Source organism: Myotis brandtii, unplaced genomic scaffold (assembly GCF_000412655.1).
Source record: "Myotis brandtii unplaced genomic scaffold, ASM41265v1 scaffold2204, whole genome shotgun sequence".
Lineage (NCBI taxonomy): Eukaryota > Metazoa > Chordata > Mammalia > Chiroptera > Vespertilionidae > Myotis > Myotis brandtii.
This window is the reverse complement of record NW_005358261.1, coordinates 201,144-221,222: the sequence shown is the minus strand read 5'-3', so window position 1 is coordinate 221,222 and position 20,079 is coordinate 201,144. Positions and strand designations below refer to the sequence as shown.

General features: G+C 34.7%; 1 protein-coding gene across 12 annotated transcripts in view; it reads right to left on the bottom strand.

Moving 5' to 3' along the window:
* The window catches only part of CNOT2 (CCR4-NOT transcription complex, subunit 2), a 133,855-nt gene that overhangs the window by 41,760 nt on the left and 72,016 nt on the right, over window positions 1–20,079 (bottom strand). For 11 of the 12 annotated variants that reach the window (XM_014539583.1, XM_005866110.2, XM_014539593.1 and 8 more), the window contains one exon: window positions 6,878–7,000. The exons of the other annotated variant lie outside the window; for it this stretch is intronic. In XM_014539583.1, coding sequence (XP_014395069.1) covers window positions 6,878–7,000 — 123 coding nt within the window. The remainder of the gene's footprint in view (window positions 1–6,877; window positions 7,001–20,079) is intronic. 12 annotated transcript variants of the gene reach the window in all.

Genomic DNA, 20,079 nt, shown 5'->3' with positions numbered 1-20,079 from the left:
GACTGCAGCTTAGATCTGCTCCCTGCTGGTAAGTGGACATCCCCCGAGGGCTGCAGGGCTGCCAGAGGGATGTCTGACTGCCAGCTTGGGCCTGATCCCCGAGGGAGCGGGCCTAAGCCAGCAGGTTAGCATCCTCCGAGGGGTCCCAGACTGCAAGAGGGTATAGGCAGGGCTGAGGGACTCCCCCCGAGTGCACAAATTTTCGTGCACCAGGCCTCTAGTGAAAAGATATATTAAAAACACCAAAAGAAGACAGGGACAAGACAAAAATAAGTCATAGGACCTGATATCTTATGAATCAGATAACTAACAACAAATTATACATTTACTAGATACTTCAAGTAATTTTGATTAAAACATTAAATTTTAAAAAAGAACATTTTAAAAAGTATAATATAGCCAGGCTGGTGTGGCTCAGCGGCAATTGTTGGGGGTGGGGGGGGTTAGGGCACATGCTCAGGTCGCAGGCTTGTTTCCCAGTAGGGGGTGTGCAGGAGGCATCTGATCAATGATGTTTCGCTATCATCGATGTTTCTATCTTTCTATCCCTCTCCCTCTCTCTTTAAAAAAAAATCAATAAAAACATATTTTAAAAAGTATTAACATATGCTGAAATATTTGGTAATAATTGTAAAAATAATTCCATTAATCATTTAACATTCAAATTCTTTACTAAAAAAGGTATGAAAATAATCATTCTTATACTGTCTAAATTTTAGGTTAGAAGCAAAGTACAAATTTACAAAAAGGCATATGACTGATTCAAGGAAAGTTCACATTTTTAAAGGCTCTTAATATAAACTGATAAACTATTTTGTACAAAGACTATTCTGTGTTAATTATACTTCTAAGGCATTTACTTCAATGCTCCCTCATAGATACTGGCTATTCTTCCACTACAAGAGAAAAAAACAAACTCCTTGCTAGTATGATAGGACTAATATAGTATTTTCTGAATATAAATTATTATTAGTAGTGTTTAACACTTTGTAACCATTTTCGTAGAAATATCAAAATTTAATATCTCTTATATCATTTTAACTCCTTTTGATAAGTAGGTTTCTATCTTTAAAATACTCAGTTTGAAAATTATGTGAATGACAATGACTGTAGATTTTAGAACATTCCCTTCAAACAATTTGACATTTAATTCCAATTTCTTTAGAGTATAGTCTGATGTATTTATATTTAATTATACCAGGTTATCACTTTCATAGAAAAATGACACTTATATGCATGCATATTTTCTATTAAAAGTTTTAAAGGTGAGTTTTCAGTTTTTTTTAGGTAAATAATAATATTTCCTATAAATAATGTTAATTTTGCCCTAACTGGTTTGGCTCAGTGGATAGAGCGTCAGCCTGCGGACTGAAGGGTCCCGGGTTTGATTCCGGTCAAGGGCATGTGCCTTGGTTGTGGGCACATCCCCAGTGGAGGGTTTGCAGGAGGCAGATGATCGATGTTTCTCTCTAATCGATGTTTCTAACTCTCTATCCCTCTCCCTTCTTCTCTGTAAAAAATCAATAAAATATATTAAAAAAAATAATGTTAATTTTGTTATTTTTCAATATCAACTTTCTTTCCCTTTCTTTAACAAAGACTCACTGAGAGCCTACTATGTCCTATGCATTATTACAGCTTCTAAGAACACAGCAGTAAACTAGACAAGGGAAAGTCTTTGCCCTTGTTAAACTTAAATTCTAGTGGAGTAGATAGGATAATAAACAGTTAATAAATACGTACTTTCAGGTAGAGATAGGTGCTATGATTGTTAAAATGCAGGAAAGAATTTAGAAGGATAGTGGAAGTAGTACAGATAATATACAAAAGTCTGCTTAGGAAGAGTGATCAGAGAGGTCTCTCAGATATATTTTAGCAGATACATGGATGTAGGGTAGGAAGACAGAGAGAACCATGTGAAGATCTGAAAAATGAAAGTGCAAAGTGCTAAGGTCCTGAAATAGAAAGAATTCAATGACAATAGCCAGCATGAGTTCAGTATGTACTTAAATACTAGTCATGAGGATGACCATATAATGGTGATAGAAGGTATCCTTATTTTATACCAGATTTTAATGAAATATTATTAATTGGCCTAAGAGAAAGCATACTTGCCATAACTGCTGTAGGATAACACGAGTATGAAAGCTAGGTATGGGTTCAAAATGGTTGCTGTTTGTCAAAATAAGGAAGTAGCCTACTCTTTATCAGTTTTAAGAGTTTTTAAAAATATGCAGTAGGTGTCACATTTTATGCCCTTATTCAGCATTAATTAAAACAAGGGAGAAAGGTTCCTATAAATTTGTCTTCTAAAATGATTATACTTAAGAATCATCAAATAAGTGCAAAGACTCAGACTAGAAAAGATGTTAGCAATTAAAATATAAATATGTATATTTAAAATTCTTAAGTTGACTAGATTTTATTACCCCCAAAGAGTTGTCTATTTCATGTCTTATATGAATGCCTTTCATTTTCTGTAAGGTCCTCCCCATAAAGAAAATAATTATGATGAAAAAGAAATCAAATCCATATCTGCCTATGATTTTATCTTTGAAAACATTTAAGTAACATATCTGTAATATTTACAAAACTACTTCTGTATTTCAAAACAGAAAATTCAGCATTCTATAGGAAGACATACCATACAGGGACATCTTTAAATAAAAGGTCTTGGAAAATAAGAAGTAACAACCACTTAACAATTTAATTAGCAAATAATCTCATAAAGAACAGTTTCCTATATACTTCTATGATCATGTATATGACAAAAAAGTTACATTTTATATTCTATGAATAGTGTAAATCAGGAAATTGGTTGTTTTTTGTTGTTGTTGTTTTTTAAATAATTGGCTTAAAGATTCCCTCAACCACTAGTCAGTTACAAATTAAAATTATTTTCTCACTGTTCCCAGAGAGAAAAAAATTACAAAATTATCCATCATTTATTTAGTATTTAACATTTTTTTATCTTCAAAAGTTTTATAAAAGACAAAAATAATAATTATTTGCAGATGATACATAAAACCTAAAAAACCCGAGAGAATCAAACAATATTATGCATATATATTATTCAGTGGCAAATTTATTTAATATTTACTACCTGTCTTCTAAAAGTTTTGCATACAGTTATTCATTCAATTCTTATAACTACTCATGAGTCATATACTATTTCTAGTTTATAGATGAGAAAACAGAGACACAGAGACTAACTTGCCCAAGTACTATTTACACATAGCTAGTAAATCATGTGGTTGAGATATAAATTCATATAGGAGGATTTCCAGAGTCCACATTTCCAATCAACAAAAACTAATAAAAGACTTTGTAAGGTAGTAGGTTATAAATATATACACAATCAAACTATTCTATATACCAGTAAAAACCAATCAGAAAAATACAATAAAAATAACCACCATAAAAACCTACATATTAAAAGGTATAAAGAACAGGAAAAAAAATAGCATATGCTAAATCTAGCATATTGCATATACTTGCAGAATGCAAGAACCAAGAATGTTTTCAAAAATATTTTTAAAAGTTATATAAATATCTACTTAATATCACTTAGTTAATCTCTTGGCATGTAAAATCTATCTGGTCATTTATGGAAAAGTTTTCTGACTGGTGAGCTAATCATACATGGTGTAGGGACAACTGGATATTCAAAGTAAGGGGGAATCTGGCACTATAAAATGCACACCTTAAACCAAAATATATTTCTAATGAACATAAGTTATATGTGAAGAATGAAGCACAAAAGTACTAGAAGTCTAAGTATGATCTCAAAAACAAAAACAATAAAAGACTGATGAATCAAATTCAGTAAAAAAGAAAAATATTTTGTATTTAAAAAACTATAAAATAACAAAGCAAAATACTGAGAAAATATTTGTAACAAATGACAATTTTCTTTTTTTTAAAAATATATTTTTATTGATTTCAGAGAGGAAGGGAGAGGGAGAGATAGAAACATCCATGATGAGAGAGGATCATGGATCGGCTGCCTCCTGCACACCCCACACTGGGGATTGAGCCCACAACCCGGGCATGTGCCCTGACCGGGAATCGAACCCTGACCTCCTGGTTCCTAGGTCGATGCTCAACCACTGTGCCAGTCCGGCCGGGCAAATGACAATTTTCTTACTCTTATATATAGAATACACCAACAAATAAACAAGACATCATCTCAATAGAGAAATAGAAAATAGCACAAAAACAGGTAGTCCACAAAGAAAGAAATACAAATGGCCAATAACTATATGGAAAAGACACATCACTCTATGTGTGTGCATGTGTATAAGTTTAGCAACGTTTTACTGTACATTAAAACAGGAGATTTCTTTTGTCTATTGGCAAAGATGTAAAGGTAACAGCTGGTATTCTTGAGGGCATAGAGAGTGCTGATGAAAGCAAAAATTGCTACAAGCTTTCAAATAGAAAATATGTCAGTATGTCCCAGAGATTTAAATAACATTTTTAAAATAAAAATATATAAAGTATAAAATTACAATTTTAGTAATAAATTATTCCCGACTGTCAATACTATGGGTAATTTATTTTCTCCCATGAATATTTTCTAAAATTTTCTGTACTATTTTATAATTTAAAAAGTATCAGCAACAGCAAAAATTTATAAGTAGTTACATATATATTATTATTCCCATTTTACAGAGAGAAAACTGATGCTTGGAGAAATTTTTGCTAATAGACAAAGGCAAGACCCAAACACATACCTTTACTGCTTTAGAGCCCAAACTCTTAATCCCTATGTCTTATTACCTTAATTAATTAAAAAGTTTTATGAATCAATTCATTCTGTGTTATTTCTGTGACAACTAGATTGGAATGCTAACTAATATATGTGAGTATGAGAGTGGATGTAAATAATTCTGACTAAAAAACTTTACTCTCTAGAAGACAGACATCTCTAGCATTCATTCTGTTCACATATCTTATTTCCGAATCAGTTTGCAAGTTTCATATCTTCCTAATTGAAATAAATGCTTTTCATCAATAAGTAACATTCCACTGCCACTTTTCCATCAAACTTAACTTTTGCTACAATCACAGTAACACACACGAATTAGTTTTATAGTTTCTGCAGTGATGCTACCAGAAAGACATCCCAAATTCTTTAACTCTAGATCAATACTTAAATATAGCAACTTATGTAAAATATAATTCCATTATAATTTATAGCAAATAATTAGAGCACTAACATAACAAAATAAATTAGATGACATTATTCTGAGTTATAAAATTGCACACTAAGTATAAAGAAAACCACCATACACATAATTTGAAAAGAACTCTAACAATGCAACTGGTAGTTTGTTGCTAAAATGACACAATTTTCAAATACAAATAAAGTGGAATAACACCAAAACGAGGGGTGGGCGGGGGGGGAGAATCTTTAGAGTCCACTGAAATCCTAACTTAACCTAGTTAAGCCAAACTGTGAAATTCTAAAAGACGCAGGAATAAATTTTAATGAAAAAAATGAAAGAATTTGTTACATATCTTAAAATTTTATAACTGTTTAAACACCACTAAGAATCTTATTACCTTAACAACTAGAGTAGATTATTAGAGAGAGAGAGAAATTAGGAACAGCAAGTTCGTAAACGAAAAAAGAAAAGTACAAAGTAGAAGACCGCAACTGGTTTTCCTAAGTATATAGCAGGTTCTCCTATATGTCGCTTCATTATTATGTTGGTGGTGTTGGTGGCGGGGAATCAATTCCCAGTGGGGACCACTGACTGTATGGAGTTTGTACATTCTCTCCATGTCTGTGTGGTTTCCTCTAGGTACTCTGGTTTTCTTCCATGTCCCAAAGATATTGTTAGGTTCACTGGCGTGTTAAAAGTGTCCCAGTCTAAGTGAGTGTGGATGTGCGTGTTTATGAGGGAACCCTACCATGCAGTGGTTTCCTGTCCAGGGTTTGGTCCTGCCTTACATCGAGCTGGAATAAACAGGTTGGAAAATAATTCTCTTAATTGTTTTTATTAATATTTCTTAAATATATATATATAGCTCATGTTTATTTCAATGTTTAATATTAGATGTGTTTTGGGGATTTTAGAAGTATGATGTTTTTGTGACCAAATATACCATAGGAGCTTAACTCTTGTTTATGTCAATTAACCTATGGTAAAATTGGTTTTGTCACATATCATTTTGCTTCAAGTTGCAGTTTCCAAGAACCTATTGATGACGTTAAGTGAAGATTTACTATACAGTGTATAATTTAAAGTAGTTTACCAGAATTTGAAAATAACAATTGAGTTCATTTAAAATATTTTATCAATTGGCTAATTATGACTTGGCTATGTCCTAAATCCTTTCATTCCAAATGGGAATATTGAACTATTAGCCTTCCAAAGCATTTAATTCACACCTCTATATGATCTTCCATATTTTGAATATAGTTCTTCAAAAAATTTTTTATTATTGCATCCCTACAATTGAACAATGGAAAAAAGCTGTTTCTATCTGAGGCCTAGGGTTATAGCTAGATTACAAAGCAAAGGTAAAGTTTCATTGAGGCCTGTCATTATACGTTGAAATCTGTGCAAATCTTTCTATTCTATATATGTGTTTCAACACAAGTCAATTCACAAATTAAAAAAAAATTGATCTTAAAGCAATACCATGTTTACCCCATGTCTTTGAATACTTCCTACCACAGCATTACCATATCCCAACTTGAGAATCAGAACATTTGTCTACCATTAGAATGTAACTTATTCCTGGGCCTAGAAATGTGCCTAAAAGATAGTCATTCAACTGAAGATGGTACACTGAAGTTCATATACTGCTTTTCAGGAACCAGAAAGAGACAGACTAAGTAAACACAATGAACTGATTAACTTACATCTTTTTCTGACCGATGTGGAAACATAGAAGACTGGCTGTAGTACATATTTTCGTCATGGTAGTCACTGTCGACCCCCTCTACAAACTTCTTTCTTGAAGCACCAAACATGCTGTTTGTCACCTAAACAAAAATATTGCTTTTATCAAGAATAATATTTTGGAAAATGTCAAACTTTACCTTATTCTTATGTGTAACCAGAAAATGAAGGGAGCATTGCTAAGATGAAGAAACAGATCAACTAAGGGCTTCTGGAACACGTTAGACTAGTGGTTCCCAACGTGGGGCACATGCCCCACAGAGGGGGGAAATTTGACGTTTATGGGGGGCAATTCGACTTTTAAGGGGGGCAATTCAAGAATGAGTTATTAACAGTGAATTTTTTGCATTTCTTATGGTTCTAGGGGCCTCATATACAGTATATAAAATATTATTGACATATATATGCATTTAAGTTCTCTATTATATGTTTTGAAACTTTATTTGCTATTTTTTCATATCACTTCATATTATTATTTTTAACAATTTCTTAGTGATTTCTTCCTCAGTACTTCAACTGTCCATTCATTCTGTTATTTTTCTCTTTCATGGATGCTATGTTCTTTGGAAGCTTTAGACCAAGTTAATGGCTTTTTAGGCTTCCTCCATGTGAATAGGAGCTCATTTTTTGAATAATAAGAATTATATGTCATGGGGGGGGGGGCATCAGGATTTTAGAGATGCTTAGGTGGGGCATGGCCACCTAAGATTGGGAACCACTGTGTTAGACATATATAAATCTCACTATAACAATATAGTACTTAATGTTTACATCCAGGCCATAAAAATAAGAGGAGAAATGTAAAGCCTGTCTTATACAATAATTCCACTTAAAAGAAATAAATGTCACTTATTCTTGGGGGGAAAAAAAAGCAACCCCAAGTATAATTTTCTCCTGCAAACATTTTTTTGAAATTAAGTTTGGGTTTAAGTATTCAACATCTTCACATGCATCTTCAGTAGTAGTGTCTTTGTAAATACTATAATTACTGATTAAATTATCTGTTTTCCAGAGTACATGATATTCACTTACAATATAAGTTTATTAAGATATAGTAATTTCAGGGTCAGTATTTAATGGCACACAGGGAGTTTTATCTGAAGCCACAGTACCCACTCATATAATATTATAGGATAATTTTTTCATTCATCATCCTGGTGTAAATTTTTATTCTCCATTACATAACGTGCTTACTCTTTTGCTTTTTAAGTCATTACCACATCCAACACTAGCAATTTTGAACCCAAACCAAATAAAAAATTACTAAATCTATGCTAATTTTTACTTATTTTCAAAAGCTATCAATTGACGTTATTTAAGATGAATGTGTAAACTGCAATGCCACGATAGGAGAGATATATAAAGAACTAAATACATGGTGACCACATCTTTCCATAAAAATTTTTGGGGAAAGCATCAAATTTGATACTTTTCTTGTACACTTATTATGAATACAGGTATTTTCTTCAACTATAAACAAGAAATGAACAATTTCTTTTAGTTCTCATTTCAAAATGAAACACTGTAGTTACTATTATTTATCAGTAGATATGGTGAACTAATATGGTACAGACTTTAAAAGCAAGTTGAGCCCTAACCGGTTTGGCTCAGTGGATAGAGCGATGGCCTGCGGACTCAAGGGTCCCAGGTTCGATTCCGGTCAAGGGCATGTACCTTGGTTGCGGGCAGATCCCCAGTAGGGGGTGTGCAGGAGGCAGCTGATCGATGTTTCTAACTCTCTATCCCTCTCCCTTCCTCTCTGTAAAAAAATCAATAAAATACAATTTTTTTTTAAAAAAAGCAAGTTGATGTGCAAGTTTGTTGAAAGCATCCATGCTATTTAATAATTGCTTTTTTATCTTAAGTTCCCTGTTAAAATTGTAGAAAACTCAAATATTTAACTATTCTTCCTGTTGAAGTCTGAGAAAAAGCTATTTAATTAACTATCAAAAATAGTAAAAAACAGCTTTGCTATATGTTTTTGGACTATTAATCTCTTTAGGTATGAAATACAGAAAGTTATTTTTAAAGAGTCTATTAATTTGTTAGGACATACTTAATCTTCTTTGGGCAGTGGACTCCCTTGGTTAATCTCATGAAAGCTCTTCCATAATTCTGAATATAATTTCAAGGATTAGGATCCCATATGCCTATCTCTATCCCCCTAAGTAGTCACTAACAAGAAGGAAAGCACTGCATAATCTACAAATTAAGGCACTTTACATATGAGATTTTAAATGCTTGTTTTGTAAAAGTTAAGGATACATTTGAGTTCTATTTCTAAGAAAGAACACATGAGAAAATGCATGGAACTTATAGAATTCAATAAAATTATGTGAGAGTACCAGCATATCTCTCTTCATATTTAACACACATAAATTAACTCAAATAGATACAAATTAAACTCTTCTTTTGACAATTTTTGTATAACATTTATCTTCAAAACCAATTACAGATTTCTAGAATTCCAAAACTGAAGTTAATTGTACAGAATAAAAAACTTCATGCTAATATTGTGCAAAGGTTTTACTGTTTTGAAAGCAAAACTAAACATATGAAGTGCCCCATACAAAGGAAAATGTTTCTTTTCCATCAATACCAGATTTTCCCAGATTCAGTGTATGTGTGTGTTCCTGTGTGCCAGAAAGAACACAAATGCGTAGAAATTCATATTTGTTTTATGTGCTAAATCACACATCAGTGAAAATGCTAATTATTCCTACAAGACTTATGCAAAAAAAAGAGAGGTAAAAGTGTAATAATACTCTGCTCTCCAAATTCAAGCCCAAGTCCAGGGATGTGTACTGAGATGAAACAAAGACTTTCCTAATCCATGACAAAACCAAAAAGAAAGGAGGAAAAAGACAACATAGTAAGATTTTCATAAAAGCTAGTTTAATTTATTTTTAAATGGCCTGTCCTTTATTCCATATAGAATAATGAAATGGAATAGGAAAGTTTTTAGAATAATAACCAGGAAGGGTGGAATTGGGAAGATAGTCAAGCAGAGAAGTAAGGGAGCCAACTAGGCAGAACCATAGGAAGAGCATTCAATAAAGAGGAAACAGCAAGATCCTCAGTGTTGTGACTAAAGCAGCATGAGCTTAGTGGAAAATGACAGGAAATAAAGTCAGATATACTGATGAGGGTCAGATCATTTTGTGCCTGACAGGCCTGAGGGACACTGGATTTTATTCTATGTGAGGTGGGAAGTCAAGAGAGGGTTTTGGGCCCTCAACAGGTGGCTCAGCTGATTGAAGCATCGTTTCACCCACTAAAAGATTTTGGTTTTGATTCCTGGTCAGGGCATATATGGGAGGCAACCAATTGATATCGCTCTCTCATCAATAAAATCATCCTCAGGTGAGGGTTAAAAAGAGATAGAGAGATGGTTTGGGGGCAGTTTAAGGTTGACATAATTTGGCATATAAATGTTCTTAAATGACTGAAAGCTACTCTGTAAGAATTGAACAAAAGAGGGGATAAGAATGGAAGCAGGGAAACAGGTTGATAAGAGATGGTGGCTCAGAGGGCAGTGGCAATGGTAGAAGTGATTAGATAAAGGATATATTTTGAGGGAGAGCTGATAGTAATAAACAGATGAATATATAGTAATATGAAAGGATACAATTACCTCCTGGAAGAGAGTAAGTAGAAATCAAAGTATTCTAGATATCAATTTTTATCAATTTCAAAGAGATGTCAACACTATCTTGAAATATACTAAAATTACTGGTTATGCCATTTATATTAAAATCAACTTGGTAATGAAAATGTGAAAAATTAATTTAAAAATAAACATACTTCATTTTACATTACTACATAAAAAATCTGTTATATGTTATACTCTTTGGTATGTATAATCTGTCAGCTTTTTTCAAGCAAACATATCAAGGGCTTATATCTATTTTTTTAACCATCTTTTCTCACAACTCTCATACTAGATGTTATAACAAATGAGAAATAAAAATTAAGAATTTTACCAAGAAAGAACATTTGTATATCCCAAAAGCAATGTTTCTTAAGAACATCTGGAACACAGATCTAAAACATTTAATTGACATTTTTATCTTTCCTTTGACTACACAGGAACTAACGAGAGAGAGAGAGAGAGAGAGAGAGAGAGAGAGAGAACACACACTTCATTATTTAACTTGGACTAGCTAGAAATTCTTAAGATATGACATTCTCAACATTTAAATACAGTATTTCAAAGCCAATGCAGTAAATCAAAATAATCTCAGAAAAAGAATTTGCAAAACCACCAACTTGATATATTTTTTTACCTTTTTAAAAAAAATATATTTTTTTTATTGATTTCAAAGAGGAAGAGGGGTGGAGAGAGAGAGAGAGAGAGAGAGAGAGAGAGAGAGAGAGAGAGAGAACACACACACACCTCATGATGGAGTGGTCCTTCTCCTGATAGCAAACAAATGTAGCTTGATTTCAAAATCTATCTTCAGTCTTAACTCAAGATTCTAGCAGCATATTTTAAAGTGCTGCTAACATTTCTACCTCAGAAGTACAATTTAATAAACTAAATCAGCAATATTTAAAACTTATTTCCTGATTACTTTCTCCTGCTTTGTTCTGCACATCCATCACGTTCTATTCTTTCTTTAGAGTGGCTTTCACATCTGTTTTTGACATTCTTCCTATTATCATCTTAGTTTAAATTCTAGACTAGATTTTTTTAGCCTTCTGTCTGGTCTTCCTTCATATTTCAACAAACATGCTAAGGATTTACTATATGAATTATGCTAGAAATTGTGTTGATGAAGAGAAAAACTAATAGGTAACAGTCCCAAGTCTTAACTCACAGTCTAGTTGGGAGACAGACCTATAAATAAACAATTACAAATAAAAATCTATAGAAGTGCTTTGGGAACACAAATAAGGGAATATCTAACTTTGAGGGAAACAGACGGAAAGATTTTATTACAAAAGAAGTAATGTTTGGGTGAGCAAAACCTTGATAAAAAAGGAAATACAAGTGCATGGAGTGGGAGCTAACTTTGGCATGAGACAGCATGCACAAGTGCTCAGAAGTGAGAGAAAGCCTAAGAAACAACAAAACTTTTCAATATAGCCAACATGGAAGAAGTCTGTAAGGACAGTGATAACTGGGTAAGGAAAAGTAGGCCGAACTTTTGCCAGGTTAAAAGAGAGCAAGAGTATTAGCAGACAAACCAGGTACAAAAATCTAGATGATGAACTAAGCAAGACTTCCCTTGACTAACTATATTGTTGTGCCATATTAATAACTACTACATTGACTTTGTCACTTTCCTGTTCTCATGTCTTGTTAATTTCCCCCACTTACAGGATACAGACCAAGATTCCTGAGATCATGACCTTAAAACAACTCTGCAACAACAATAATCTGAAAATCCAACACAAACCTTATGCCTCAGTTTAATTTGGGTTATTCCTAGTTGTTCCTATTCATCTCTGAAAAATGCCATATGTAACCCTTGTGATCTGCAAAAAGTGAAACTCCAAGCTGATCAGACTAACTCTAAATATTTATTGAAATCATCCTACCTTTCCATCTTTGTCACTTCCCAGCATATCTCCAATATCCTCTGAACATTTTTTTAACCATTCTTATTCCCCTTAAATCTACTTTCCCATATCAGCCAAAGTGAATTTTTAAAATAACTGTCATGGCCCTACTGATTGGAATGCTTCAACAGCTTGCCAAATCAATAATATTGCTTACAAAAGGCCCTAGGTCAGTGGCTCTCAACCTTCCTAATGCCGCGACCCTTTAATACAGTTCCTCATGTTGTGGTGACCCCCAACCATAAAATTATTTTCGATGCTACTTCATAACTGTAATTTTGCTACTGTTATGAATCGTAATGTAAATATCTGATATGCAGGATATATTTTCATTGTTACAAATTGAACATAATTAAAGCATAGTGATTAATCACAAAAACAATTTGTAATTATATATGTATTTTCCGATGGTCTTAGGCGACCCCTGTGAAAGGGTCATTCGACCCCCAAAGGGATCGCGACCCACAGGTTGAGAACCGCTGCCCTAGGTAATCTCTTTGACCTTAACTCTCTCCACAGGTCTACTGCCACACTAAACTGCTGCCACACCTCAGTAAATCAAACACAAGTTCCATTCCACCTCAGGGCCTTTGCATAATCCTGATACCTCTCTATTTAGAATGCTTTGTCTCCCATTCTCTGAAACTTTCACACTAAGTTAGGACCCCTGATTTACAGTCATTGAAAAAAATAACTCTTCTTGATCACTTACTATGTGCCAGGCAATATATCCTAAATGTTTTAAAATGTATTTACTCATATGCAATCCTCAACGCTTACTTAGTACAGTAGCCCTTCCCCCCTTATGCACAGGGAATATGCTCCAAGACCCCCCAATGGATACCTAAACCTTAGATAGTACCAAAATTTATACACACTGTTTTGTTCCTATACATACATATGATAAAACTTAATTTATAAATTAGGCACAGTAAGAAATTAATAACATAATAAAACAGAATTAAACAATATACTGTAATAAAGGTTATGTAAATGTGGTCTGTCTCTCTCGCCTCTCTCTCATAAATGATCTGATAACCATGATGTCTACTAAGTGACTAACAGTTGGGTAGCGTATACAGTGTGGATATGCTGGACAAAGGGATAATTCACATCCCAGGAAGGATGGAATGAAACAGCTTGAGATTTCATTATGCTACTCAAAACAGCATGCAACTTAAAACTTATAAATTGCTTATTTCTGAAATTTTCCATTTAATGTTTCTTGACTATGGTTGACCGCAGGTAACTGAAACCACAGAAAATAAAACCATGAATATGCATTTACATATGTAGTCCTCATTTTTAGATGAGAACCAGCATAGTTGGGTATATTGCCCAAGGTTCCATATCTGATAAGTGACAGAGATGGGATGTGAATCCAGACAATGTTAGAGTCCTCCTCTTTAGCCACTATAGTGCAGTGAGTCCCACATGTGCAACTAATAATTTATGTATTCTCCCCAAACTCTAAGCTTCATGATGGGAGAAGCAGTAGGGGGCAAAAAAGAGGGGAAGGGACAGGGCTTATTTTGTAGTGAACAATGGTAAGTAGGAGGCCACAATTAAATATTTGTGCATGTTAAAAAGATCTCTACAGTAAAAGAATGAGAATGGACTGGATAGAATTATATGAAACAAAAGCCAGTCTCTACCAGACTGATTGTATCTATTTTAGAAAAAGATACATTAATTTTTTTTTAATTGTGCTGAAAAGACTATTACACCAATTAAAAAGTAATTACTGGCCTGGCTGGTTTAGCCCAGTGGTTAAACTGTCTCTCGGTTGCAGGTTCAATTCCCAGACCCAGGAGGGGCGGGTGTGGGAGGCAACCAATCAATGTGTCTCTCTCACATAGATGTCTCTCTTTCTCTCCCTGATCCTTCCCCTCCTCCTCTTTCTCTCTCAAAAAATAAAAACAAAAAAAACAAAAAAATCAATGGGAAAAATGTACTTGGGTGAGGATTTTTTTTAAAAAAAGTAATTACTGTCTCCATATTCCACATGAACTAATATTTTTGAGTTCTTTCTAAATATAAAGAACATAATTTAATTCTTCAAGGAATTAGGATGATTATAACAAAATTCTAAAACTCTAAATTTCATTATAAACTACCTAAATAGATATTGTAGCATTAAATATGTAGGATACGTCTAAAAACTGGGTTACAAGAATAACAAATTCCTAATGGCAATTTTTTCTTATGGATTCTGTAGCCAGGATTTTTACTATTAATATGCTGACACATGTGAACCATAATAAAATCAACTATTTCACAACACTAATATATGAAGACTTTTCCACAGACATTTTTTTCACTTCTAGTAACAGTTTGTACTCACCTTGTATTATCAAGGATAAAGTGCCAACATATGTGTTTGTGTGTGGAGGGTGGGGGAGTGGGGAGGAAGGCTGCACTGTTCCTTTTTTACTCTTTTCTAATGGAGGTTCTACTCTGATTGCTGAATAGACAATCTGACTTACTGCTTACTTTTCCCTCCCAATACCACATTTACTATCACATACACACACGTTCTCTGGTGTCTACAAAGTAGGCAGAAACCAATTAATAAAATCACAGCCAACTGCCATTAACATTTATCTGCCTTTATCAAGAGGTGATAGTCTATCAAGATTTGAAACAAATCATGAGAAGCCATAATATCTGAAGATAATCAGGTATTTTTATTATTGCCCTTTAGAGGGAAAGGCTGACAGGTCTTTCACTGAGAGACTGCCCAAGTTCTATGGAACTAGTATATTCCTATTCAACGATTAAATAGTATCACCTAGAAATATTTATAGCCCAAGGAATTTTTATTTTGGTAGTATTTTTTGGTATTAGGATTCTGAGCTACCAATCATGTTCCACAACTATTATAAATAATCCAAATTTTATTTCATTATGGAAAAACACTAAAGTAAAATAAAAAAGAAATGGGCTTAAATAAAAAAGAAAAGAGCACATAGAGTGGACAGGAAAAAGAAATCTAGTTTCTCAAAGAACAAAGAACTTAATATTTGGAAATCTTTAGAAAAGAACAAATGATCTTCCACTCCTTATGTAAGAACCATATTACTCTTCAAGTCCTACTAGTTCTAGAATACTGTGGCTTGATATTTACAATATGATAAATGTATAATGAATAGTTTATGAATCTGCTTAGAATGGATCTAAGAAAAGTGAAGATTTAAATTTTAAAGGTAGAACATATAAATTCATCAACTTGTATTGATAGCATGGAAATAAAAGTAATTTCATACTCTTAGCAAATGCAGAATGCCCAAATGTGCAAGAAAAGCCTTAATAAATACTAAAAATGAAGTTAACAGGTAGATGCACAGGAAACATATGACTCTGTTTGGAAATGTAATTCAGCAGAAAACTAGGGGCCTAAATGAACATATTCACAATCACTATTTTGGAGAGTAGGCAAATATCCCGATAGTTTCAGGAGTTATAGAAATATTTTGTAAGCGGTCTCATCCAAAAGGACAGGGTACACCATATCTAACAAAAAGATGGAAAGAGAACATAAAGAGAATACATCATTCTTCCTAATCCAAAGACCGTTTACTGAAATCTGTAGTCTGAAACTGCTTTACTCATATATCCCCCAAAACCATCCCTTTAAATGTACCCCCCCAATCTAAAAATTCTCTACACAGTGTTAACAAAAAGTCTATAAATGCCTCTATTAGTTTGACTTTGATGTAGGAAAGTATGTTGTATACATTTCAACTTGAAGAAACAGATTCTGTGGTTTTCCAAAAATTAAAAATTGCTTGTATCAATACGCCTTATACACATTAAAACTTGAATCACTAATACAAGTATATAAGCTTTAAAAGGTAAGTGCATTAGCCTAAAACCAAAACTCTAATAACTCAGAAAATACTAATCCATAGAAAAAAGCACACAACCATATATTAACTAAAAAACCCACTATAATTGGTATGCCTATGAGCAGTAAGTTAGAGTTGAGAACTAAAATTAAATAAGCAGTACTTTGTCTTTAAATATTAAGAGAATGGCAGATGACTTCGTGGATGTACTTAAATTCCTAAAATTAGATCAGTAAGCTTTTTAAAAACCAGGGATAACTTTTGGTAAAAGCAAATTCAAACAAAATGACAGAGAAAAATTTGGACTTTTAAAGAAATCAATCTAAATATAGGACTTAAATAAGATTTATTCACTTTTATGAAAATGTAAATACTTGTTTTATAACAGTAAATTAATGATGCCAAGAAAAATAGATTCTGACTATTATCAATACTAAGACTAATAAAAATAGATTCTTATTTAAGTTATTTAAAGATAGCATCTATTCAATAACACAATGAAGGTGCAAAATATATTAAAATAGTAAATGAAATACAGAGGACTATCAGAATGCTGAATTATGCTATATAAAGCAGTTGCAAATGAAAAGTATTCCTTCAGCAAGGGAACACAGGACCTTTAAAATACTTCTAAACATCTTGCCACATAAATTAATTCAATCAACATTCATTGAGCATCTACTATGTAATGTGCTAGATATTACATTTGTACTCATATACTTTATTCATTTGATGCTCAGATTAAAGGAACATCACAAATCAAAGAGAGTAGAGGTGTGTCCTAACCGGTTTGGCACAGTGGATAGAGCAATGGCCTGCAGACTGAAGGGTCCTGGGTTCGATTCCAGTCAAGGGCATGTACCTTGGCTGCAGACACCGTCATGGGGTGTGTGCGGAAGGCAACCAATGTGCTTCTCTCACATCCATGTCTGTCTGTCTGTCTTTCTCTCTGTCTCTCTCTCTCTCCTTCCCCTCCACTCTCTATAAAAATCAATAGAAAAATATCCTCGAGTGAGGATTAACAAAAAAAAAGAGAGAATATAGAGGCAAAACATTTACAATGGATTCTTTTACCATTACTATGGCCTCCAAGGCCTTAGTGAACTTACCCTTCATTACCTGTCCTCTCCTACCATTTCCCCCTTATTTTACTGTGTTCTACATTGAGCCCCTCCCCTGCTGTTTCTCAAACAAATAAGGCATGCTACTATCTCCAGGACTTTGTACTTATATTCTTTAGGATTGTTCTTCCTCCTAGATAATTATATCATCTTTCTTCAGATATTGAGGCATATTAGTGAGGATTTCCCTGTTTACTCTATTTAAAATTACACTATCCTTTTCCCCAAACACTTAGGCACACTATCCCCTTTCCTACTTTAATTTTTTTCTGCATAATATATTAGCATATAACTTATAATGCATTTTATTTGTTTGTTTAATGGCTTTCTATGCTTTAAAATGTCAGTTCCATGAAAGCATTTGAGATCTTGCTTCCCAGCATGTCATCGGTTTGGCTCAAATAAACTCTTAAAAAAATTCTCTCTCTCTCTCTCACACACACACAAATAAAATAAACAGAATAAAATGTCAACTCCATAAGAATAGATTTTTTTGTTTGTTTGTTTATTTCTGTCTCCATGCGATCTAGAATAACTGCCTGGCAAGGAGTAGGCTCATAACATGAATGTGTCCTCATCTTACTCCATGCATGCTATTACCTGAATGTTATTTGACACTAACTGATCAATACAGCATGCAAAAACTTTGAGTATATAAACTATTTTTTAAAGTATTAAAAAATTAATTTGAAATTTTACAGTTCTGAAACATATGTTAATAAAAATTGTTTTATGCCTTTTCCTATTGAAATTGACAACCACTTCCAAAATACCTAACAGACTACCAGAAACCTTCATTCTAACTATGGGAAGTACTAGACGAGGATTGGGAGATTTAAACAATTTTTTTTTCAACTTCCCACTTTTTTTTCAAGTTAGAATACATTTTGTTTAAAATAAGAAAAAGGTGTTTTGAGAGTATTTCAAGTATTTCAGAGTTATAATTTAATACAATGGGACAATATGTCTCTTTTCTATCACAAAATTCCACTAGAAGAATTATACTACTTACAGCCACTGGATTGCACTGTAGTCCATGAGAATATGTACTTGGAGTTAGCTGAACAGTGCACAGCCTATATACTCAGTCTAAGACAGCGAGCATGGTACAAATAAGCACTAATATGTATTTAGTGTTTGCCAAGTAAGTACTGCTCAAAGCACTTTACATATGAGCCTATATAATAAAGACATAATATGCAAATTGACCCTCGCGCCCTCACAAGATGGTTGCCTATGACCAGGCCAGCAAGGGGGTTAGTGAGGGACAACCAAACGACTTAACAGCAGGCTGCATGGGGCGACCAGGCCAGAAGGGGGGCTGTGAGGGGCGATCAGGCCAGTAGGGGGGGCAGTTTGCAGTTAAGGGTGATAAGGCAGGCAGAGGCAGTTGGGGGAAAACCAAGTCAGCAGGGGAGGGCAGTTGGGGATGAGATCAGGCCTGTAGGGAAGGACAGTTGGGGGCAACCAGGTCAGCAGGGGAGGGTAGTTGGCAGGATCAGGCCAGCAAGGAAGGGCAGTTAGGGGTGATCAGGCAGGCAGAGGCAGTTGGGGGCAACCAGGTCGGCAGGGAGGGAGCAGTTGGGGGAAACCTGGACAGCAGCGAGGGGGCAGTTAGGGGTGACCAGGCCGGCAGGGGGGGCAGTTAGGGGCAACCAGGCAGGATGGCAAGTGAGCGATTAGGAGCCAGCAGTTCAGGATTGTGAGAGGGATGTCCGACTGCCGGTTTAGGCCCGATCCCAGCAGTCAGATATCCCCTGAGGGGTCCCAGATTGGATAGGGTGCAGACTGGGCTGAGGGGACCACAACCTCCCCATCCCCGTGCATGAATTTCATGCACCAGGCCTCTAGATTTACATATATATATGTGTGTGTGTGTGTATATACATACATACATATATATATCCTATCTAATAAAAGACAAAAAGGGTAATTAACCATACCTCCGCTACGCTTCCCATTGGCTAATCAGCAAGATATGCAAATGAACTGCCAACAAAGATGGCGGCTGGCAGCCATGCAGCTGAAGCGAGCAGGAGGCTTGCTTGCTCCAGTGATGGAGGAAGCCAAGGTTCCCCGCCTGCCGTGGCCTGCTCTAAGCTCCGAAAGCAACAGCTCCAAAAGCAACAAAGTTTCAATTATAGAAGCTAAACAAACTCCAGATACCTGCTTTCAGCCAGCCACGGCCTCATAGCTGGAGTGAGCAGGACAGCAACAAAGTTTCAATTAAAGAAGCCAAACAAACTCCAGATACCTGCTTTCAGCCAGCCACGGCCTCATAGCTGGAGTGAGCAGGACAGCAACAAAGTTTCAATTAAAGAAGCCAAACAAACTCCAGATACCTGCTTTCAGCCAGCCACGGCCTCATAGCTGGAGTGAGCAGGACAGCAACAAAGTTTCAATTAAAGAAGCCAAACAAACTCCAGATACCTGCTTTCAGCCAGCCTCGGCCTCAGAGCTAGGAGCGCCAGTGACGTCAACAAAGTTTCAATTATAGAAGGTAAATAAATCCCAGAATAAAATTAAGAAAAAGAAAAAAAGGAGTGGCTGGGAGCTTCAGTCGCCAGTCAGCCTGAAAACGGCCCTCAGCCCCTCACCCAGACTGGCCAGGCACCCCAGTGGGGACCC